The sequence below is a fragment of the Rhododendron vialii genome, chromosome 7a (assembly GCF_030253575.1).
Source record: "Rhododendron vialii isolate Sample 1 chromosome 7a, ASM3025357v1".
Lineage (NCBI taxonomy): Eukaryota > Viridiplantae > Streptophyta > Magnoliopsida > Ericales > Ericaceae > Rhododendron > Rhododendron vialii.
In genome coordinates, this window is record NC_080563.1 from 6620148 (window position 1) to 6636573 (window position 16426).

The following is a 16426-nucleotide window of genomic DNA, read 5'->3' on the forward strand; positions in this document are numbered from 1 at the left end:
TTCATTTAGGCTCCGTTTGTTTGAACATAAAATATTTTTCGGTAAAGTGTTTTACTTATTTCTCGGTGTTTAGATGTGTAAAAAAAGAGAAAAATATTTTACATTTAAAACATTTTCTATCAATTGGATGAAATTGACTTACCCTTAAATCTTCCGTAAGTTATTTTTCGAAATAAACCCGTTGCCTTCTACTACAATTGTTACTATTAAGTTTCCTCGATTGTCAGTCCTGACCCACACGTTCAATTCCAATAAACTCAAATCTCTTCACTCTTTAAGTCTCACTCTCTCTATACTATTTTGTTGATTTTTTAAAATATTTTCAAGTGCCAAACAAATACCGAAAAATAAAAATTTGAAGTTTGTTTTTCTGAAAAAAAAATTACATGAAAAATATTTTATAGTTTTACATCGAAACAAACGGAGCCTTAGGGTAAGAAATTTAATAAACAAATTTAAGTTTAAAAGCGTAAAAATTAAGTAAAAGCTACATAATTGTAAATTTGGGAGTTAGAAAATTATCTTAGTACGAAACTTGAGTAAAACTTTCCGGTCTTTCTTGTTTGGAATAAAATTCAATTTAATTGAGTGAAATACTCCATTGGGTTCAATTTATAAGAAAAACATATATAACTAATTTTTAGTTTGAGTTAAAAACAAAAAAACGATAATAAGGGCCTTCCTCAGTGAAGAGAGTGTTTTATGTGCAGAGAAGAGTCGAGAGGGAGAGAGCTGCGTGAGAGAAAGAGAGTCGGACACAATGAACGCGCCGGACCGTTACGAGCGATTTGTCGTACCGGAGGGGACCAAGAAGTAATCTTCTCTCTCTCTCTCTCTCTCTCTCTCTCGCACTACAAATTTACTTATATGATATTGACGATTCTTTGATTTCTAGGGTTTCCTATGAACGAGACACCAAGATCATAAATGCAGCCTCGTTCACGATCGAGAGAGAAGATCACACCGTTGGGAACATCCTCCGCATGTACTAACTGTTGCTTCCATCAAATTTCGCAGTTTTTTATAATTAAATAAATAAATTGATTCAGCTGAGTTTACCTAGTGATAAACCCTAGTTTATGTTAAACCCTAGTTGTTGTTCATCGTACGCAGGCAGTTGCACAGGGACGAGAACGTGCTATTTGCTGGGTACAAGCTTCCTCACCCGCTTCAGTACAAGATCATTGTTAGGGTTAGTCTTTTTCTACCTGTTTCTGTATGTTTATGACTGCGTGAACAAAACAGCTATGTAGAATGGAAAATATATGATTTTTAGGGTAGGGTTTATTTGCGGCTTGATGTGTGAGTGACCAGATTTGTTTTGGTGCTTTTGAGAGATGGTGGTGTTCAAAATGATTTGGATCTAAACTAGGAGCAATGGTTTAATACGTAGACTGTAGTTGCTTTGAGTTGCTTGACAGTTTATAGAGTGAGATACTGCATCAGAATGGCCACTACGAGTTTTATCTGCAGGGAATCAGACAATACAGTTTTGTGTTTTTCTGTGGGTAGTGTATCTGGAATGTACATTTGAAAACCCAAAGATCACAGGGTGAAGAATACTTTTCGAAGTCTTTGTTTACTTGATGGAAAAATGAATTGGTGTCCAGTTGTTTATTGTGTGCTATACTACATGGGATTCTGGTACAAGGGTGACTTACGACAGAGGAAGGAGATTTATTGTATTGTCTCGTGATCCAACCAATTTGTTAGACTTGTGAGGAATGTGTTGATCGAGTCTAGAAGTTCTCTCTCTGCATTGGGCAGTATACGTTGCCAAGGCTTCTCCTGTCTGCTTCTTGTTCATAAATATGATGTGCTTAGTATGATTGTTATTGGTTCTGTTGGGTGGTCTTGCAGATTCACACAACAAGCCAGTCGTCACCAATGCAGGCATATAATCAAGCTATAAATGATCTGGACAAAGAGCTTGATCATCTGAAGAATGCGTTTGAGGTGTGACTTCTCTTCCTAGTTTCTGCTTGAAGCTTTTTACCTTATTTTTCATCAGTTTTTTGCGACTTGTAATTGAATACAGGCTTCCAGATTTTGTTTGTCTTTTAGATGCTCATGATTTTGTGGTTCAGCATTCCTTCTAGGAAATTTAGTAACTTCTTTATTAGGAAAACTAGATTTTTGTGGTTCATAGGTGGTTTTGGGGGGGGGGGGGTAGGATCTTTGACAAGTTCGTATTCCAATGCTTACTCCAAGTAACTCGGAATAATCAGTCAAACTGAAGCTGAAACATGGGATATATAACATCCATCAAAGTTTATATGTAATTGTTTAGATACAGCTTACGTTTGTTACCCATGTATTATAGGTGCATTTTGGTTTTTTGGCTGTTACTGACGCCCAAACAAGGGATATCAAAATTCAAGTTGCTGTAGAAAGGTCACATGTCCTTTCAAGCCATGCAGTGATTGGTTTGAAGAAAGAAGAGGAGGCAGTTTAGGGAGTATGCCAATTAGGACCTTTTAGAGTGTTTAGGAAGCTGTTGTATATCCACATAGGAGTATCACACTTTTGTACGTCTAGATAGTATTCTAACTAGGGGAGATGTGAATATAAATAAGAAGTATCCATCATGTACTTTTGCACACCGAATCACGTTCTTATTTAGAAATGCCTTGTCACACTAAAACTACGCGATTCATGCTATCCTACCAGATTGATTGTGATTTCTTTTTTTATCAATCTCTTATTCTGTATTCCTCCCCATTCTCATCATATTACAATGTCTATCTGCTTTCGCTCTAATTTGAATTGTATAACTCTGAAAGGTGGGTTCAATCGAGTTAGATAGACATAATATAGTGAACAGATGTGGATGGAATTGGAGCCATCTGCTCTTTCAAGCACTGTTATGCAGTAGTGTAGTTTAATCCAGAATCTTAAAACATTGTGTGCTTTCTTCCTCAGAATTCATCTCCGTGTATTTATCCACAATTCTTAGTCCTCATTTTCTCATGTTCTATTGCAGACTGAGGTGGCAAAGCATTCAAGGGAGTTCTGACATGAAAGAACTGAGAATGTGGCATTCAAGCATTCCCGTTGGTGTGGGAATGTGGCATGTGGTTATGTTTAGAAGTGCATTATGACTTCACTGCACTTGTATGAATCCATAGATACTTTGGCCAAACCTTTACCGTTTGTTAAATATTGGTGCGGATATGCTTGTAAGTGGCAAAGGCTTCTTCTAGGGGTTCCTTCTTTGACATGAATTTACTGGATGAACCTTCTTTTATCAAATGATTTGCCTTTTGCTGGAGTAGATTGAGATACAGTTCATATTTTTTAGCCTACTTGTAAGTGATGGGGGCATCACCCCTGCACGCATATGGGCGGTTGGGTTTCAAACATCGCCAGAGGCAAGGATGGATTACTTATATTTGATAATTGAATCCTATTTTCATGGTAAATAGGAAAAGGGAAAAAAATGTTAGAAGGTTCCCAAGAACGCAAATTGAACGCCTTGGATTAAAAACTTGATCTGCAATTTCTCCTATCAGATTGTGCCCCTAACTGGGAACTCTTTCTAAATTCTAACATAAAGACATGAACCAGTCTCTGTACAGATCATGGTTAGCAGTACTAGAAGAAAACCATAAACTAAATTGAAAGATACACCCACCCGCCAATCAATGGCAACCAAGGTGTTTTACACTAGCAATACATAGAAAAACAGGAGGTTGAGACTTATCCAAGATGCGGAGAGTTCATGGGGAAAACTCTACCCATACGCCAATCACATGGAGAGATTCCGTTTCGTAGCTTCCATTTTGGACAACAGATCTTTAATATCTGCTTCCATCCTTGTCTTCATATTGAAATACTCCCGATGAGCTCTTTCCAAAACTTGGAGCTCTTCGATTTTTTGTTTCCGCATTTCCTCAGCTTCAGACAAACGCAACTTTGCAATTCTACTAGTATACTCATCTTCGATCTTTTCGTTCTTGGCCATTGCAATTCGTTTCAGGCCTTCAGCTTCTCTTCTTGCATCATCGGCACGTGTTTGGAACATTCCAGCCTCGGCATGCTTGATTCTCACAATACTTTCCAATTCATCGAAAACAGGTCCCTTCTGAGCACTCCTTCGTGAATCTGAGTCGCTTGTGTGTTTGTTTTCCTGATCAGAACTAAAGGTGGGAAGTAAACTAGAAGATCTCTCCAATTTTGGTACTTTTTCCGAGTAAAGCTGTTTAAACCATATGGCTTCTTGGCTAGACCCGGCAATGCCATTACTACCTTCTTGATTCTTCTTGGACGCCTCCTTTCCTGACAGAAGTGGAGTGTTGCCGCCAGACTTGAAGGAATCACTTTCTGAAATCACAGGACTTTATTTTAGAAGGCAATTTTAATAAAAGCAACCTCTTTGAAAGGAAAATGTGCATGCACTAAATGTAGATGGTAAAGGAGTTTCATACAGCCACTCAACAATCATGACTGTACCAACACAAGAACAAAAAAATCTTACTCATAGGAGTGGTAATCCACCAACCAGCAAATTGTCAAATTTTGCCTTGCCACATTGATGGTTTGCTATCATAAATAGGCAGTCCAAGTACATTGGAATTATAAAGAGCAATGTGAACCGTGTGATAGCTTCTAATCATCATTCAGAATGGACCAAGAGATCTATCATAACTTGTCCCAAGTACCTAAATGATCAGAGACTGTGCTTAGAAAGCACTTTTGTTATGACAATTCCCATACGCTGTCAAAAGCAAAAACCATTTGACGGGAAATGCTCATTTGAAATGAAAATAGCAACAATAGTTATTTCTCCGAGTCAAATTCAGGGGAAAATTGCACCCTAGTGCAGTATTTTTGGACAGTCAGAGGATTCCATAAAATTCAACTATAGTTTCAATAGATTATACGCAATGTAAATCAAGAAAAAGAGCAGCCCCAAGGTTGACAAGACTGCCTGGAATAAATTCCTTCAATGGCCAAGATTTCGCATAGTATGGTGCAGAACTAAATTCTTTTTCTTACGCTTCAATCTAGCCAGGATTTTGAACCCGGGGGGCCGGTTTAGTAGATATAATTTTTTTATCCGAATACTTATTATATCATAAAGTTTTTGCTTTCCAATACATTACATTTGTACATTGAAATGATTCTAGCCTAATGCAGTTAAAGTATACCAATCATTTTGTATTTTTTCTTTAGGCTACTTCAACTGTTACATGCTTATTTTTCATTTATGAAAGAAATAGATAAATGAGAATGTAAAATAATCGGTTTTTTATTAAATCAAATCAAATCAAAATTATTAAGATAATAAGTACCTATGCACAAATAATTATCAATAATATTAAAAATCAAATACATAGAAAATAAAAAATTTAAAACTCAGGAGCTCGGGGTGCCGGGGTCCCACAGGGCCCCAACATAGCTCTGCCACTACAGACATGTTACACTACAATTAACTATCAAGGAACAGATTTCATTTAGAGAGAGAGAGAGAGAGAGAGAGAGAGAGAGAGAGAGAGAGAGAGAGATTTGACCGGTGAATTTGATTGTTGAAACTTGGAAGCGTTAGGGAGTGAAGTACAAAATACAAAATGATAAACCACGAATGCCTACCAAACTGACCTAAAAAAAAAGGAGAAAAGAAAAGCCTGCAGGCTACAACGGACTAAAGTTCTTATACTTTTTCAGCACCAAAAACAAATAGATGAAAAAACAGAAATCACTTGTTTTACAACGATCATCTATAAGCTTGACTTATTTTCCTCGCCACCTTTTAAGGCATAGCTGCACCTTCAAGTCGTAGTGTGACACGGGTGCATGTGTACTACTTCCTACATGTATACTTAAACAAGGTAAAGGAGGAAATAAGTTCACCTCTAATGAGGTTAGTTTTCCTAATCAGCATTGCCAGTGAAAGTGGCTATAAATCAGTACGGACACATTGAATGATGAAATAAGATATGATCCAAGGATGTCAAAACGAAGGATGTCAATCGGCATAAATGAGTTAAGACATTCCCCATATGCAAGGTTTCACAAACCAATAAGGTTCATAGTCGGACTTAACCTGTAAGGAAACCCATAATCTGGTGTTGAACCTCTCGAAGGTCAGACTTGTTTGCCAATCTTGACAGCATCCGAACAGCAACGTTGTGCAGCCGTTTCCCCCTCACATCCTCACTAGCGGAAAAAATTCTTCTCACATACTCGAGTTCCTTGGAAAGAGTTTCAGCCGTCCATTCCTTTGCAAAACTCTGGAAAACTTCCTTCACAAAGCCGAACATCTCGGACGGGTGATTACAGGCAACACAATGGAATTGCATCTCCGTTGAACCATGGGGCCCAGATGCACTATGCCCGTTTCTAATGTAAGATTCCCGCAACGCACAATCCGCATGGCACCAATGGAGGCATACATCACATCCAACCCAACTACATGTGTTAGAAGCCATGTCAAACTTTGAACATACAAGACACATGCAACTGCTACAGAAACCGCTCTTCTTTGCACAGACTTTACAATCACATTCATCCACGGGGAGAATACTCCGACAAGCGAGATTTCTGCATCTTAAATTCAGAAATATCTCCGCTAAGTCAGAAACCAAAATATCGTTTCTCTGAAGGAATTCTTGAAGACCAGTTCTCAAAGCCACTAATATTTCCATCTGAACTTGATTTGATTCCAGCAACATTTCCAAGGTAATGTCCGACCTATTTTGCAGTGCTTTCTGGAAGGCAGATAGTTGCCACCTTTTACCAGCATTCGAAATGATATCACGAACGCTATCCTTCAGACATGCCATAACTTGTCCTGTCATTTCACTGCATTTCTTAGCCATCAAAAGCACTGGTTCAGAAACTATCATGGTGATGATGGGCTCAACAAACTCAGACCCCAATACCAGCTCTTTCACATTTTGGCTACTGCTCCTATACAAAGTACCACTCTCTCTCTCTCTCATTACCCGCCTCTTGTCTCTGCTGTATTCGGATCCGTTTTCATGAGACCCAACACTATTTGAAGGGGTTTTTCCATCAATCTGATGCCTTGACTGTACTCCTGACAGCTGTCTATGCAAACTCAATTGGTGATCGAGTCCAAAGGGTATTGTGGAGCTTCCTTCTGCAACTCTCAATTGTCCTCGCACACCTTGACCATTAGAGAGACTTTGTGATACTTGAGATTGATGATAAAAGCCATTTCCATTTGGTTCCACCCTTGAATGCATCGGAACTTCTTTGTGCTTTTGGTCGTCTGGTGGCTGAACATTCCAATCCACTCCCTGAAATAAGGGCTTGCTACCAACTGATTTTTCATAGTCGACCGAATTATGTGTAAGGGAGCAACTTGGATTGTGTGTAAAAAGTTGGGAACCAGAAAAAGACATTGAGGCAGTAAATCCATCAGAATTCGAAAGGAATGTGCTAGGGAAGGATTGAGCACTCCTCGCATGACTTGGGGAACCAGGAGCCTGAACTATGTTGTGGGAATTAATTGGTAGCAGAACATTCGGCAAGCTAAGAGAAAGATCAAGTGATTCCAGTACCAGTTTTTCATCTTTAGGCTTATTAAGACCAGATACATCTGATTTCTCTGGCTGCTTGACAGGATCCCTGAAAAACAACTCCAAGCCCCTGGTACTTGGTCCTTCGAGATCGTCATCTCTCTCAAACTTCTCTCCTTCTTCTTCTCTACCATTAGAGGAGGAAACTGCCACACTTTTCCCTTTGTCCTTGAAATTCTGGGTTATGCCATCCCGAAAAATAGATAAATCAGTCTCAGGGATTCTGCTGCCCTCAGATGATTCCTTATTTGACTCAGGCAAAACAACATCCCGCACCTTGACTTCAACATCTATGCCCTTGTCTTCTTCGCGCTTCTCTTCTATAGGCATTGACTTCTGACCAAAAGTATCTTTGTTTCTTCCGTCCTCACCATTGTTATTTTCCCTTGGGCTCTCTTCCTTCTTGCTACCTCCAATGTGCGGTGAGGTTCCAGCTGCATCCTCATTGCAATGAGTCCCTTCGACTAAATTACTCGGTCCATTTGATGACTGATCAACTTCCTTCACCAGATCTTTAACAATTTTGCGCGACCCAACCTCTTGTTTTTTCTCACAAGCACCATCTTTGTCCAGCTCCATTTCCGACTCAGGTCTAGCCCCGTACTCCACATTTCTATCATCACGCTGATGCTTATTGTCAAGCTCCTTTTGACCAGGGTACTCCCCAACAGCGCACTTTTCTTCAGCTGCAGGTTCATTTTCTTGAGCTGGATCAGGTTTAGGTTCAGGTTCAGGTTCAGGTTCAAGCTCCCCTTCTTCCATTTCACTGCTACTACCACCTTCTGCCGGTAAATACTCGCCCTTCTTCACTTCAACACTCTTTGATTGCTCACTTCCAGAGTCCTTGGACCAAGTCGGCGACTTTGCTTCCCTCGGCCCTTGTGGGGACCTCGAATTCCCTTTATTCTCTGATGATAGATCCTTGGACCAAGTTGGCGACTTTGCTTCCCTCGGCCCTTGTGGGGACCTAGAATTTCTTTTATTCTCTGATGATAGAACCTTACTCCCTCTAACTGAATCAGCACCAGTTCTGGTACATTCATCAGCATCTTTCCCTAATCCAAATCTCTTCCATGATGAAACACTATCAGCTCGCCGTGACCGATCCCTCTCCGACCTAAACCCCTTCGGGAATTCTCTCCTCGTCGCAGAAAAGCTTTCGGATCTATGGATTCTGTCGCTACCATATCCACTACGTGGTGAAGAGCTCAGAACTCCCCTTTCACCACCATCCCTATACCGATCATAGTTCACTCTCCTATCATAACTTTCTGGATCATAATCTGAGCGCTTCCTTACTGGTGGTCGTGAACTCTCACGATCGTCATCTATCCGATCGTATCGAGAAGAGGACGATGACGATAAGCCCTTCCTTCCGTTTTCAGACTTGTAATGAAAGCTCCGGTGAGATGAAGACCGGCTCAGACTCGAATCCTCATCCCTTCTTCCCCAGTCTTTAAAAACCCCCTTTTCTCCGAATGAATCAAGCTCCTCGCTTGACCTCAACCTCTTCATGCTCAGATCACAAATTCGATAAAATATAACAAGAAACAGACCATCAAACTTAAAACCCGAAATTTTCCCGCAATCTATGAGAACATCAAACTCTTCAACCCATCAAAAACCCATCAAAAAGCACCATCACCTACTCGTCCCCAATAACATCATCCCCAACCATACATGAAAATAATCTTATTAAACAGAAAGAAAGCACCACACAAAGATTAAGTGCAACCAAACCCTAGTCCCAACCCCCAATTCCAACTAACTTTACTGAATCCCCAATTTTCATCAACAAACCCTAGTTTCCAGCTGAACATGTATCATCATAATTAGAAGCCACGTGTCTTAACAACTCCATATACGATCCAAAAGCCACATCTGTGTGAAGTATACGAATACGGACAAACACAGACCTAGCTGCGCAACCCTAGGTCCATAATTAGGTGAAACGTAATGAAAGTTGGGAATAAGACGAGAAATCCAAATAGAGATCAATTACCAGAGGGAAGGTTAACGGTTAGAGCAACGACTTGATCGCAGAAGCTCGTCGGTGACGGCCGGCGGGGAAATTCGGCTAGAGATTGTAGAAGAGAGACAGTTTCAGAGCGAGAGAGAGAGAGATGAGAGAGGGAGGTCTGTTCTTATTTTGGGGAAAGTTATTTTACTATTTTATTGTTTATTTCAGTCAACGCAGGTTTAACCACTGTAGGAGAGGGAGGGTTAGCCTTATTGGTTAGCGGATTTGCTCTTTACATAATTAATCAAGATTCGTTAATTGAGGCGAGGCATCGAGAAAGTAATTTCTTGTAAATTTGTTAGTATTGACATGGGTAGCATGTTTTTGACCCGTCTGGTGCGAAAATTAATTAAAATGCGTGTAAACTCGTCCGTACGCCCAGTCGAGATAGAGAGAGAGAGAGAGTTGAATACGCAAAGTGCGTAGAACGCACTATAAAGTATAAACAAGTAAGGAGTCGGACTTTGGAAGGCTGGAAAGATGAATGGTAGCGGAAAGGGGAATGGTGTGTAGTGCGCATTGGGTGCAAGTTAGCGAGGGGATGAAAAGAGTAAAGCTACGAGTAGATATGGAATATACATACCATATAGATATGGAATTTGTAGGGTCCACTTCGGGGTCTCATAAAAATGATTTGAATTGTCCATTATTTTAAAATGTTTTTTTATGAAATCCTGTAAAAAAATCAGTTAAATCCGATATCGGTAAGGATTTTTTTTTGAATTTATGAGAACGAAACTGCTTAACTGTTCAGTTTTACCCCTACAAATTTAAAATTTTTTTTTTTACAAATATCGGGTTGAACTGATTTTTTATAAAACTTCACAAAAAATATTTTAAAAATAATAAATAGTTCGAACCATTTTTAAAGGATCCAAGATGAATCCCAAAAAATTCATATATACGTTTTATGTATATTCCATATGTACACATAACACTACTTGGATGAAAAACCTTTCGCATTTTATATCCACGTCGGCGGTGGGGTCCAAGGACGACCCAGGTCGCGTTTTCCTGGTGAAAGGATTAATTTAGAGGTAACGGGTTCACCGCACCTGCTTGGTGTACCGTGTCCCCCTCACCCTCAAGCAATTATTTGGTGCTATTGGGACATCATGTGACAGTACTTCACGTAAATTGTTGTGTATAAATGACTCCTGCTACATGTACTAACCATGAGTATACGAAGGGGTATCAATGGGCACGTAAGGCCCACTTCGGATCCCGCACAAATAATTTGAGCCGTCCAATAATTTTTTTAAAAATCATAGTGTATGTCGGAGCCACCAAAAGATACGAGTACGTGTGTAAAACGTTTGCGTGAGTGTGTATAGTTATATAGTTATTGTTTACCTATACAACGCCCATAAAGCTCAGGGGACTCATCATGAGTATATCAACGGTGTACTAATCGGCACGCGGGGCCACTCCGCGTTGCGCAAGGATGATTCGAGTCATTCAGTAATTAGAAGAAAATAGAGTGGGCCCGCGAGAAATCAGATCAATCTGATATGTGTAGGCATTCGGTCTAATCTTCTAATGTTTTATTCGAATTTTATGATTTTGTAATCTGAATAAAAATTTAAAAGATTGGATTAAGCACCTACACGTATCAAATTAGGCCGATTTCTGTCGGGCCCACTAGTGTTGTGTTCGCTTTACAACTCAAAAAGAATTTTTCAAAAAATTCCCCCTAAATTCCTCCTACTTCTAACATTCTCTCTCTATTTTCTCCACTTAGGTCCCGTTCCAAAAACCTTCTTTAAAAATAAGCAGTTTATATCACATTTTCAAACTAAAAAATAATGTAAATGAAAAATAATTTTTAAATTTTTTTTGCACGTATAAAAGATCTTGATGGGATCTATCAAACAAAATCCATATTGATAAGAAAATTATTTGCGTAAACACAACTCCGTTTGGTTTAACATTTTGAGAGTTACTTTTAACTCTCGGCACAATTTTTAATAAATCTTTCTCTCTTTCTCTCTCCACTCATTACCACTCCAACTCCTAAAATGTAAACCAAACAAAGTTATTATTTTTGAGCTTGAAATTATCTTTTTAAAAAATAAGTACTTATTTAAAGTTGCGGAACAGAGCCTTTATTTTTCAAAAAAAATTTAAAAACCAATCCAAACAAGGCACTAATGCTTTGTTTGGATTGATGTTTGAAATTTTTTTTGAAAAATGGTAGAGGTAATAAGTAGAGAGAGATAGAAAGAGAAATGTTAGGAGTATGGAGAATCTAGAGAGAATTTTTTTAAGGGTTTTGTTAACGTATGCCCCATAAGCATATGATAGTGTACATATATTCTTCTTCATTTATTGTTTGTTTGTATGGAAAACCTAAGTTTGAAATACTAGTCATAAATCCTTCATTAATTGTTCTTGAAAGGATCAACTTTTTCTGTTTTGGACAGAAATACCCCAATTAAAGGTCTTGTATGAGTATACTTTTCGTGCATAAGTAGAACGGCAATACTTTTCGGTTTGGAAAAAGTATATTACACAGAAATACTTCGTTTTGGACAGATTTTCACCGTTGCTATTAGTGCATCGTTTGTTTACTTTTTCACCATTGATGGGAATTTCCGGCATATTCCAATGTGTGATTCGGTCTTGTATAGGAGAATTTTTTCAGTGCCGAGCAGGTATATCTCACATGGTGCCCGCTCAGCGTATCTAAGTTGTCCAAAAGTATTTTGAACGGTATAGAGTTAAAAAAAAATTTCCAAGAAAGAGTTTAACTTTTTCGGGAAAAAAGTTTCTTTAAAATCTGGACCTTTCAAAACACTTTTGGAAGGACTGAATGTGCCGAGCGGGCACCACGTGGTACCCACCCGGCATTGGAAAATTTTCTCCTTGTATAGAACTGGCCAACTGGGAAAAGGCCTGTTGACATCACTATTCGTTTGGTTACAACTGGGTAAAGGTCTTGTATGAACTCTGGCTGCAATTTTTTTTTGGACATCACGACATCTACTCACTGGGTTTGGTCTTGTATATGTCGAAAGTTTTTGGGAGGGAAAAGTGTATGGTTGGGGGTATTTCTGTTCAAAACAGAAAAAGTTGATCCTTTCAAGAACAATTAATGAAGGATTTATGACTAGTATTTCAAATTTAGATTTTCCATACAAACAAACAATAAATGAAGAAGAATATATGTACACTATCATATGCCTATTGGGCATAAGTTAACAAAACCCTTTTTTTAAAAATGTTTTTTAAATTCTAAAGAGGACAAGGCGTAAAGGTTTGTAAAATGATTGATAAGTAGAACCATACGGCCGCGAGCGGGTGCGTGCAATCTACTCGCCCTTTCCCGCCCCACGATCGGAACGATTTTCCCGAAAAGAATACGCGTGGTTCGGATGCGATGGCGAGTGGGGGAGATTAGTACTCCGATGGGGGCGTTTGGAAAGAGGAAGAGGAAGAGGAATTTGCTTTTGACTCTTCTGTGCGGCTTCTTCTTTTTGACGATTTTCAAATTGCTTTTTTTCTGACTATCCGTCTCCAATTGAGAGACTAGTATTACTACGTCGCGTCATCAATAATAAATTTTACTACTTTATGGGGGACTTGCTAAAGACACCCTCAGAAATTCTAGACACAAAACCCACTTTTTCTCCTAGTTCTCCACACGCGCAAAATTATTACTATGTCGAAAATTGTTTTTGTTGTTGCCAAAATTCTAGTGCTCAAAAGACTTGTTCAATATGTAGTGTACAAAACTTTTTTGCGCTGGGGTTTTGACACTTATAAAAACAGTTTTGGCATTATCACTAGCAAAAAAAAACCTCAGCTTTGGTTTGTTTGGTTGAGAGTTTAGTTTAGTTTTGGTAGTAGGTGGAGAGAAAAATAGAATAATGATTGAAAATAAGAGTAATGATTAGAAAGATATAGAGATATATGAGAAAGTAATAATTGGAGAAATAGAGTAAGGATTGAAAAAAGAAATAGAGTAATGATTGAAAACTAAAACTAAAACTAAAACTAAACAGTTAACCGAACAAAAAATCTTATTCTAAAAAAAATTAGCATTTTTTATTTTTGCATTCTTGTAAATTATTGTTTCGTTTCGATGGGAGGACTCGATAGTTTTAAAAATTAGAACTTTTACCTCTCTTTTTTTAGAAATATGGTTAAAAGTCATAATATTGTAACTTTTCAATTCCTCAAGTCAAGATAAACCATAAATTTACAAAAACTTAACGCAAAATTAATAAATACGGAAAATTTTGAATGAGAACAAAATTAAAAAAAAAGCCTCAGGCTTAGATCTATAGCTCTCTCTTTTCTTTTTCTTTTATTGAACTCCAATTGGTTTGTCATACTTTTTGAATTTTTCATGTCACAAAATATTTGTTCACTGTTAAGTTGTCTTAAAAAAATTTCTTAATTGCTCCATCTTCAAAAAAATTATGCATTGAAGAACGTGTACTATAATTTAATGTCAAAAAGTGAAATTTTCTTTTGCCGATCAAAAAGAATGTCAAAGAGTGAGGTATATTCTTGAAAACTCAAAACCTTTTAGTACGTAGTAATCATTTTTTCTCTCAAATTTTTTTAGTACGTAGTAATCATTTTTTCTCTCAAATTTTTAAAATTAGACAAACAAATTAAGACGGAGAAAATAAAATTCAGCAATCACTTTTTTCTCTGTGTAGCCATTCTTAATTTTTTTTAACAGACAATCTTATGCTCATATAGGGAAAAAAATTCCCCAAAGGCTACAAATGCCCAAATTCCAAAAAGCGTGTCACTGCAGCGTTGGCACTATCCACATTGGAGGCAGCACGGGCACGGGCATGGACAAGCTCTTTTCTTGTATTCATTGGTATGTCGGGCAAAAATTCTCTTCTCTAATAACTAAATAAATACTCGCGTCTTGAGGTCCAGAAAAAGTATAATCACAATACGTGTGGGCACAATCGTCAGTATAATAAACGCAATTTGCCCGGCATCCAGGGAAATGTGAAGCCGACACGCAAAGAGAGTAAATTGTGACCCAAGAACAATAATGTGTCATCGCCCAAACTTGTGACTTCAACTTTCTTAATGATTTGTTGATCGTTGTTGCCGCCGCCGGCACTGCTGCTACCTAATCCCAACAGCCTAAAGATTTTAAAAGAAGAGGTCATCTTGCACCTTAACGAATTCTTGGTTTTTTCGAAACCTCTGAACCAGCAGCAAGTCTGCCCAGATGAGATGATGATTCTACGATATATGACTTTGTCCAAACGAGCGGGAGTACGAGGAGGGACCTCGATTAACTTGATCGTTGCTTTCCCTAACATCAAGGGAGAATACACGAGAATCTATATCCACAACATAGAACTTTCCCCTGTGATACATGGCATCCTCGAAAAAATCGAAACCCCATACGTAAGTCCAATCCTCCTCGCCAGGTTTGATGTAGGCCAATGATTTCGTGAGTCCATAAATTGCCAAAACAACGAAATCATTCGGACTCGAACAAGGATCACATGACAAAACAACCTTAGCGACGTCGAACTCATACCGACGCCAGGCCGGACTGGCGATAGAACCTCTAGTATTGACCCGAGGGAACCGGAGGGTCTCACCGGAGAAGGGGTTCTGGAGCGTAATGCTCAGGTCCTCCGCCACTTCCAAGTTTGCTAACCATCCGTGCGAAGAACCACAGCTTCTCCGAGGATAAGGAACTCGTAGTAGCTCAGTGTTGAGGACCTTTCTTTGCGTGACGCTGTAAAGTCTCCTGCGTTCGTCCTCCGCCTCCCTCGCCTCCGGACTCCGATCGGGCGAAGGTATCAACAAGAACGGAACCACCTGCTTGAGAGGTTCTCTGCGACGGCGATCCTTCTGATGGGCGGCGGCAGAGAACCACGGCTTGCATGCGGCCGCGAAGCGCAGATAGTCCGACAGATGGATTAGTCGGTTGAGGATTAATTGAGTCCAGGATTCCCGCCGGCAGCGATGCTCAATCTGACGATGACCATTCCGTTTCTCTGATTTCAGCACCACCACCATAACTATATCTGTGACGGGATTCGTTCGACTCCAACGACGAAGAGGGATCGGCGTTTGGGGTACTCTTGTGCGCTTAATTACTAGTACTCGTTATTTAGCCGATCAAAAAAAAAAAACCTATTCGTATTTAACTTGCAACTGAGAGTCCTCTTTTGCAATTTAAAAGCAAATTGTATACGACCGACTAATGTCGTGATAAAGGAAATCATCCATAATTACCAAAAAAAAACCTGTAATAATACTAGCCATATTAAATCATCGCCGCTCCTTACTCAAATTTTCGCTCAAATTTGAGTAAAAACTTGATTTGGTACAAAAGGTTATACTCTAGAACCCATATTTTACTTAAATCTCATCCATTCAACACCATCACCGCTGCCGCCCATTAGCTCAGGTCTCTCTCTCTCTCTCTCTCTCTCATCCTTCCTTTTGCAACCAAATCTGGTGTTGCGATCTAGGAGCTGTGGTTGCAACCAAATTTGGTGTTGCGACCACAAGCGCCGACCACCACTAGCAACCACCTGGAAATTTGGTGAATGATTTGAGTTCAAACCAAATTTGATGAAAACTTTGAGTAAAACTCAAATTTGGTATGGGTTCGGGGTAAGGAGTGAAGGTGGATTTTGGGGGTTTTTCCTCAAATGTGAGTTTGAGTAAGAATTTAGTGAAGGAGTGAAGATGCTCTTATGCATCGCATAAACTGTTATGGTGGATCTCATATCTATTGTCAGAATAGGATAATTTATCTTTTTTTACTGTAGAACTCAAAGTGTCAAAATACTTTATGTGCACCTCAATTAATTTTTAGGGGATCAATTTCACCGTTTACTAACGAATGGCCCAATTG

General features: G+C 39.0%; 3 protein-coding genes across 3 annotated transcripts; 1 reads left to right on the forward strand and 2 right to left on the reverse strand.

The window, feature by feature from the left end:
• Positions 1 to 657: 657 nt before the first annotated feature.
• LOC131334332 (DNA-directed RNA polymerases II, IV and V subunit 11) lies at positions 658 to 3274 on the forward strand. Its single transcript, XM_058369292.1, has 5 exons — positions 658 to 813; positions 896 to 985; positions 1114 to 1192; positions 1861 to 1956; positions 2984 to 3274. The coding sequence occupies exons 1-5, from the start codon at positions 761 to 763 to the stop codon at positions 3014 to 3016; spliced, it is 351 nt and encodes a 116-aa protein (XP_058225275.1). The 5' UTR covers positions 658 to 760; the 3' UTR covers positions 3017 to 3274.
• A 206-nt stretch (positions 3275 to 3480) lies between these two features.
• On the reverse strand, positions 3481 to 9763 carry LOC131334331 (protein OBERON 4). The gene is made up of 2 exons (XM_058369291.1): positions 6047 to 9763; positions 3481 to 4323 (listed from the first exon to the last, which is right to left on the reverse strand). Exons 1-2 carry the CDS (start codon positions 9060 to 9062, stop codon positions 3749 to 3751), a joined length of 3591 nt encoding a protein of 1196 aa, XP_058225274.1. The 5' UTR covers positions 9063 to 9763; the 3' UTR covers positions 3481 to 3748.
• Positions 9764 to 14504: 4741 nt separating this feature from the next.
• Positions 14505 to 15579, reverse strand: LOC131332584 (uncharacterized). Its single transcript, XM_058366886.1, has 2 exons — positions 14835 to 15579; positions 14505 to 14671 (listed from the first exon to the last, which is right to left on the reverse strand). Exons 1-2 carry the CDS (start codon positions 15577 to 15579, stop codon positions 14505 to 14507), a joined length of 912 nt encoding a protein of 303 aa, XP_058222869.1.
• Positions 15580 to 16426: the final 847 nt, after the last annotated feature.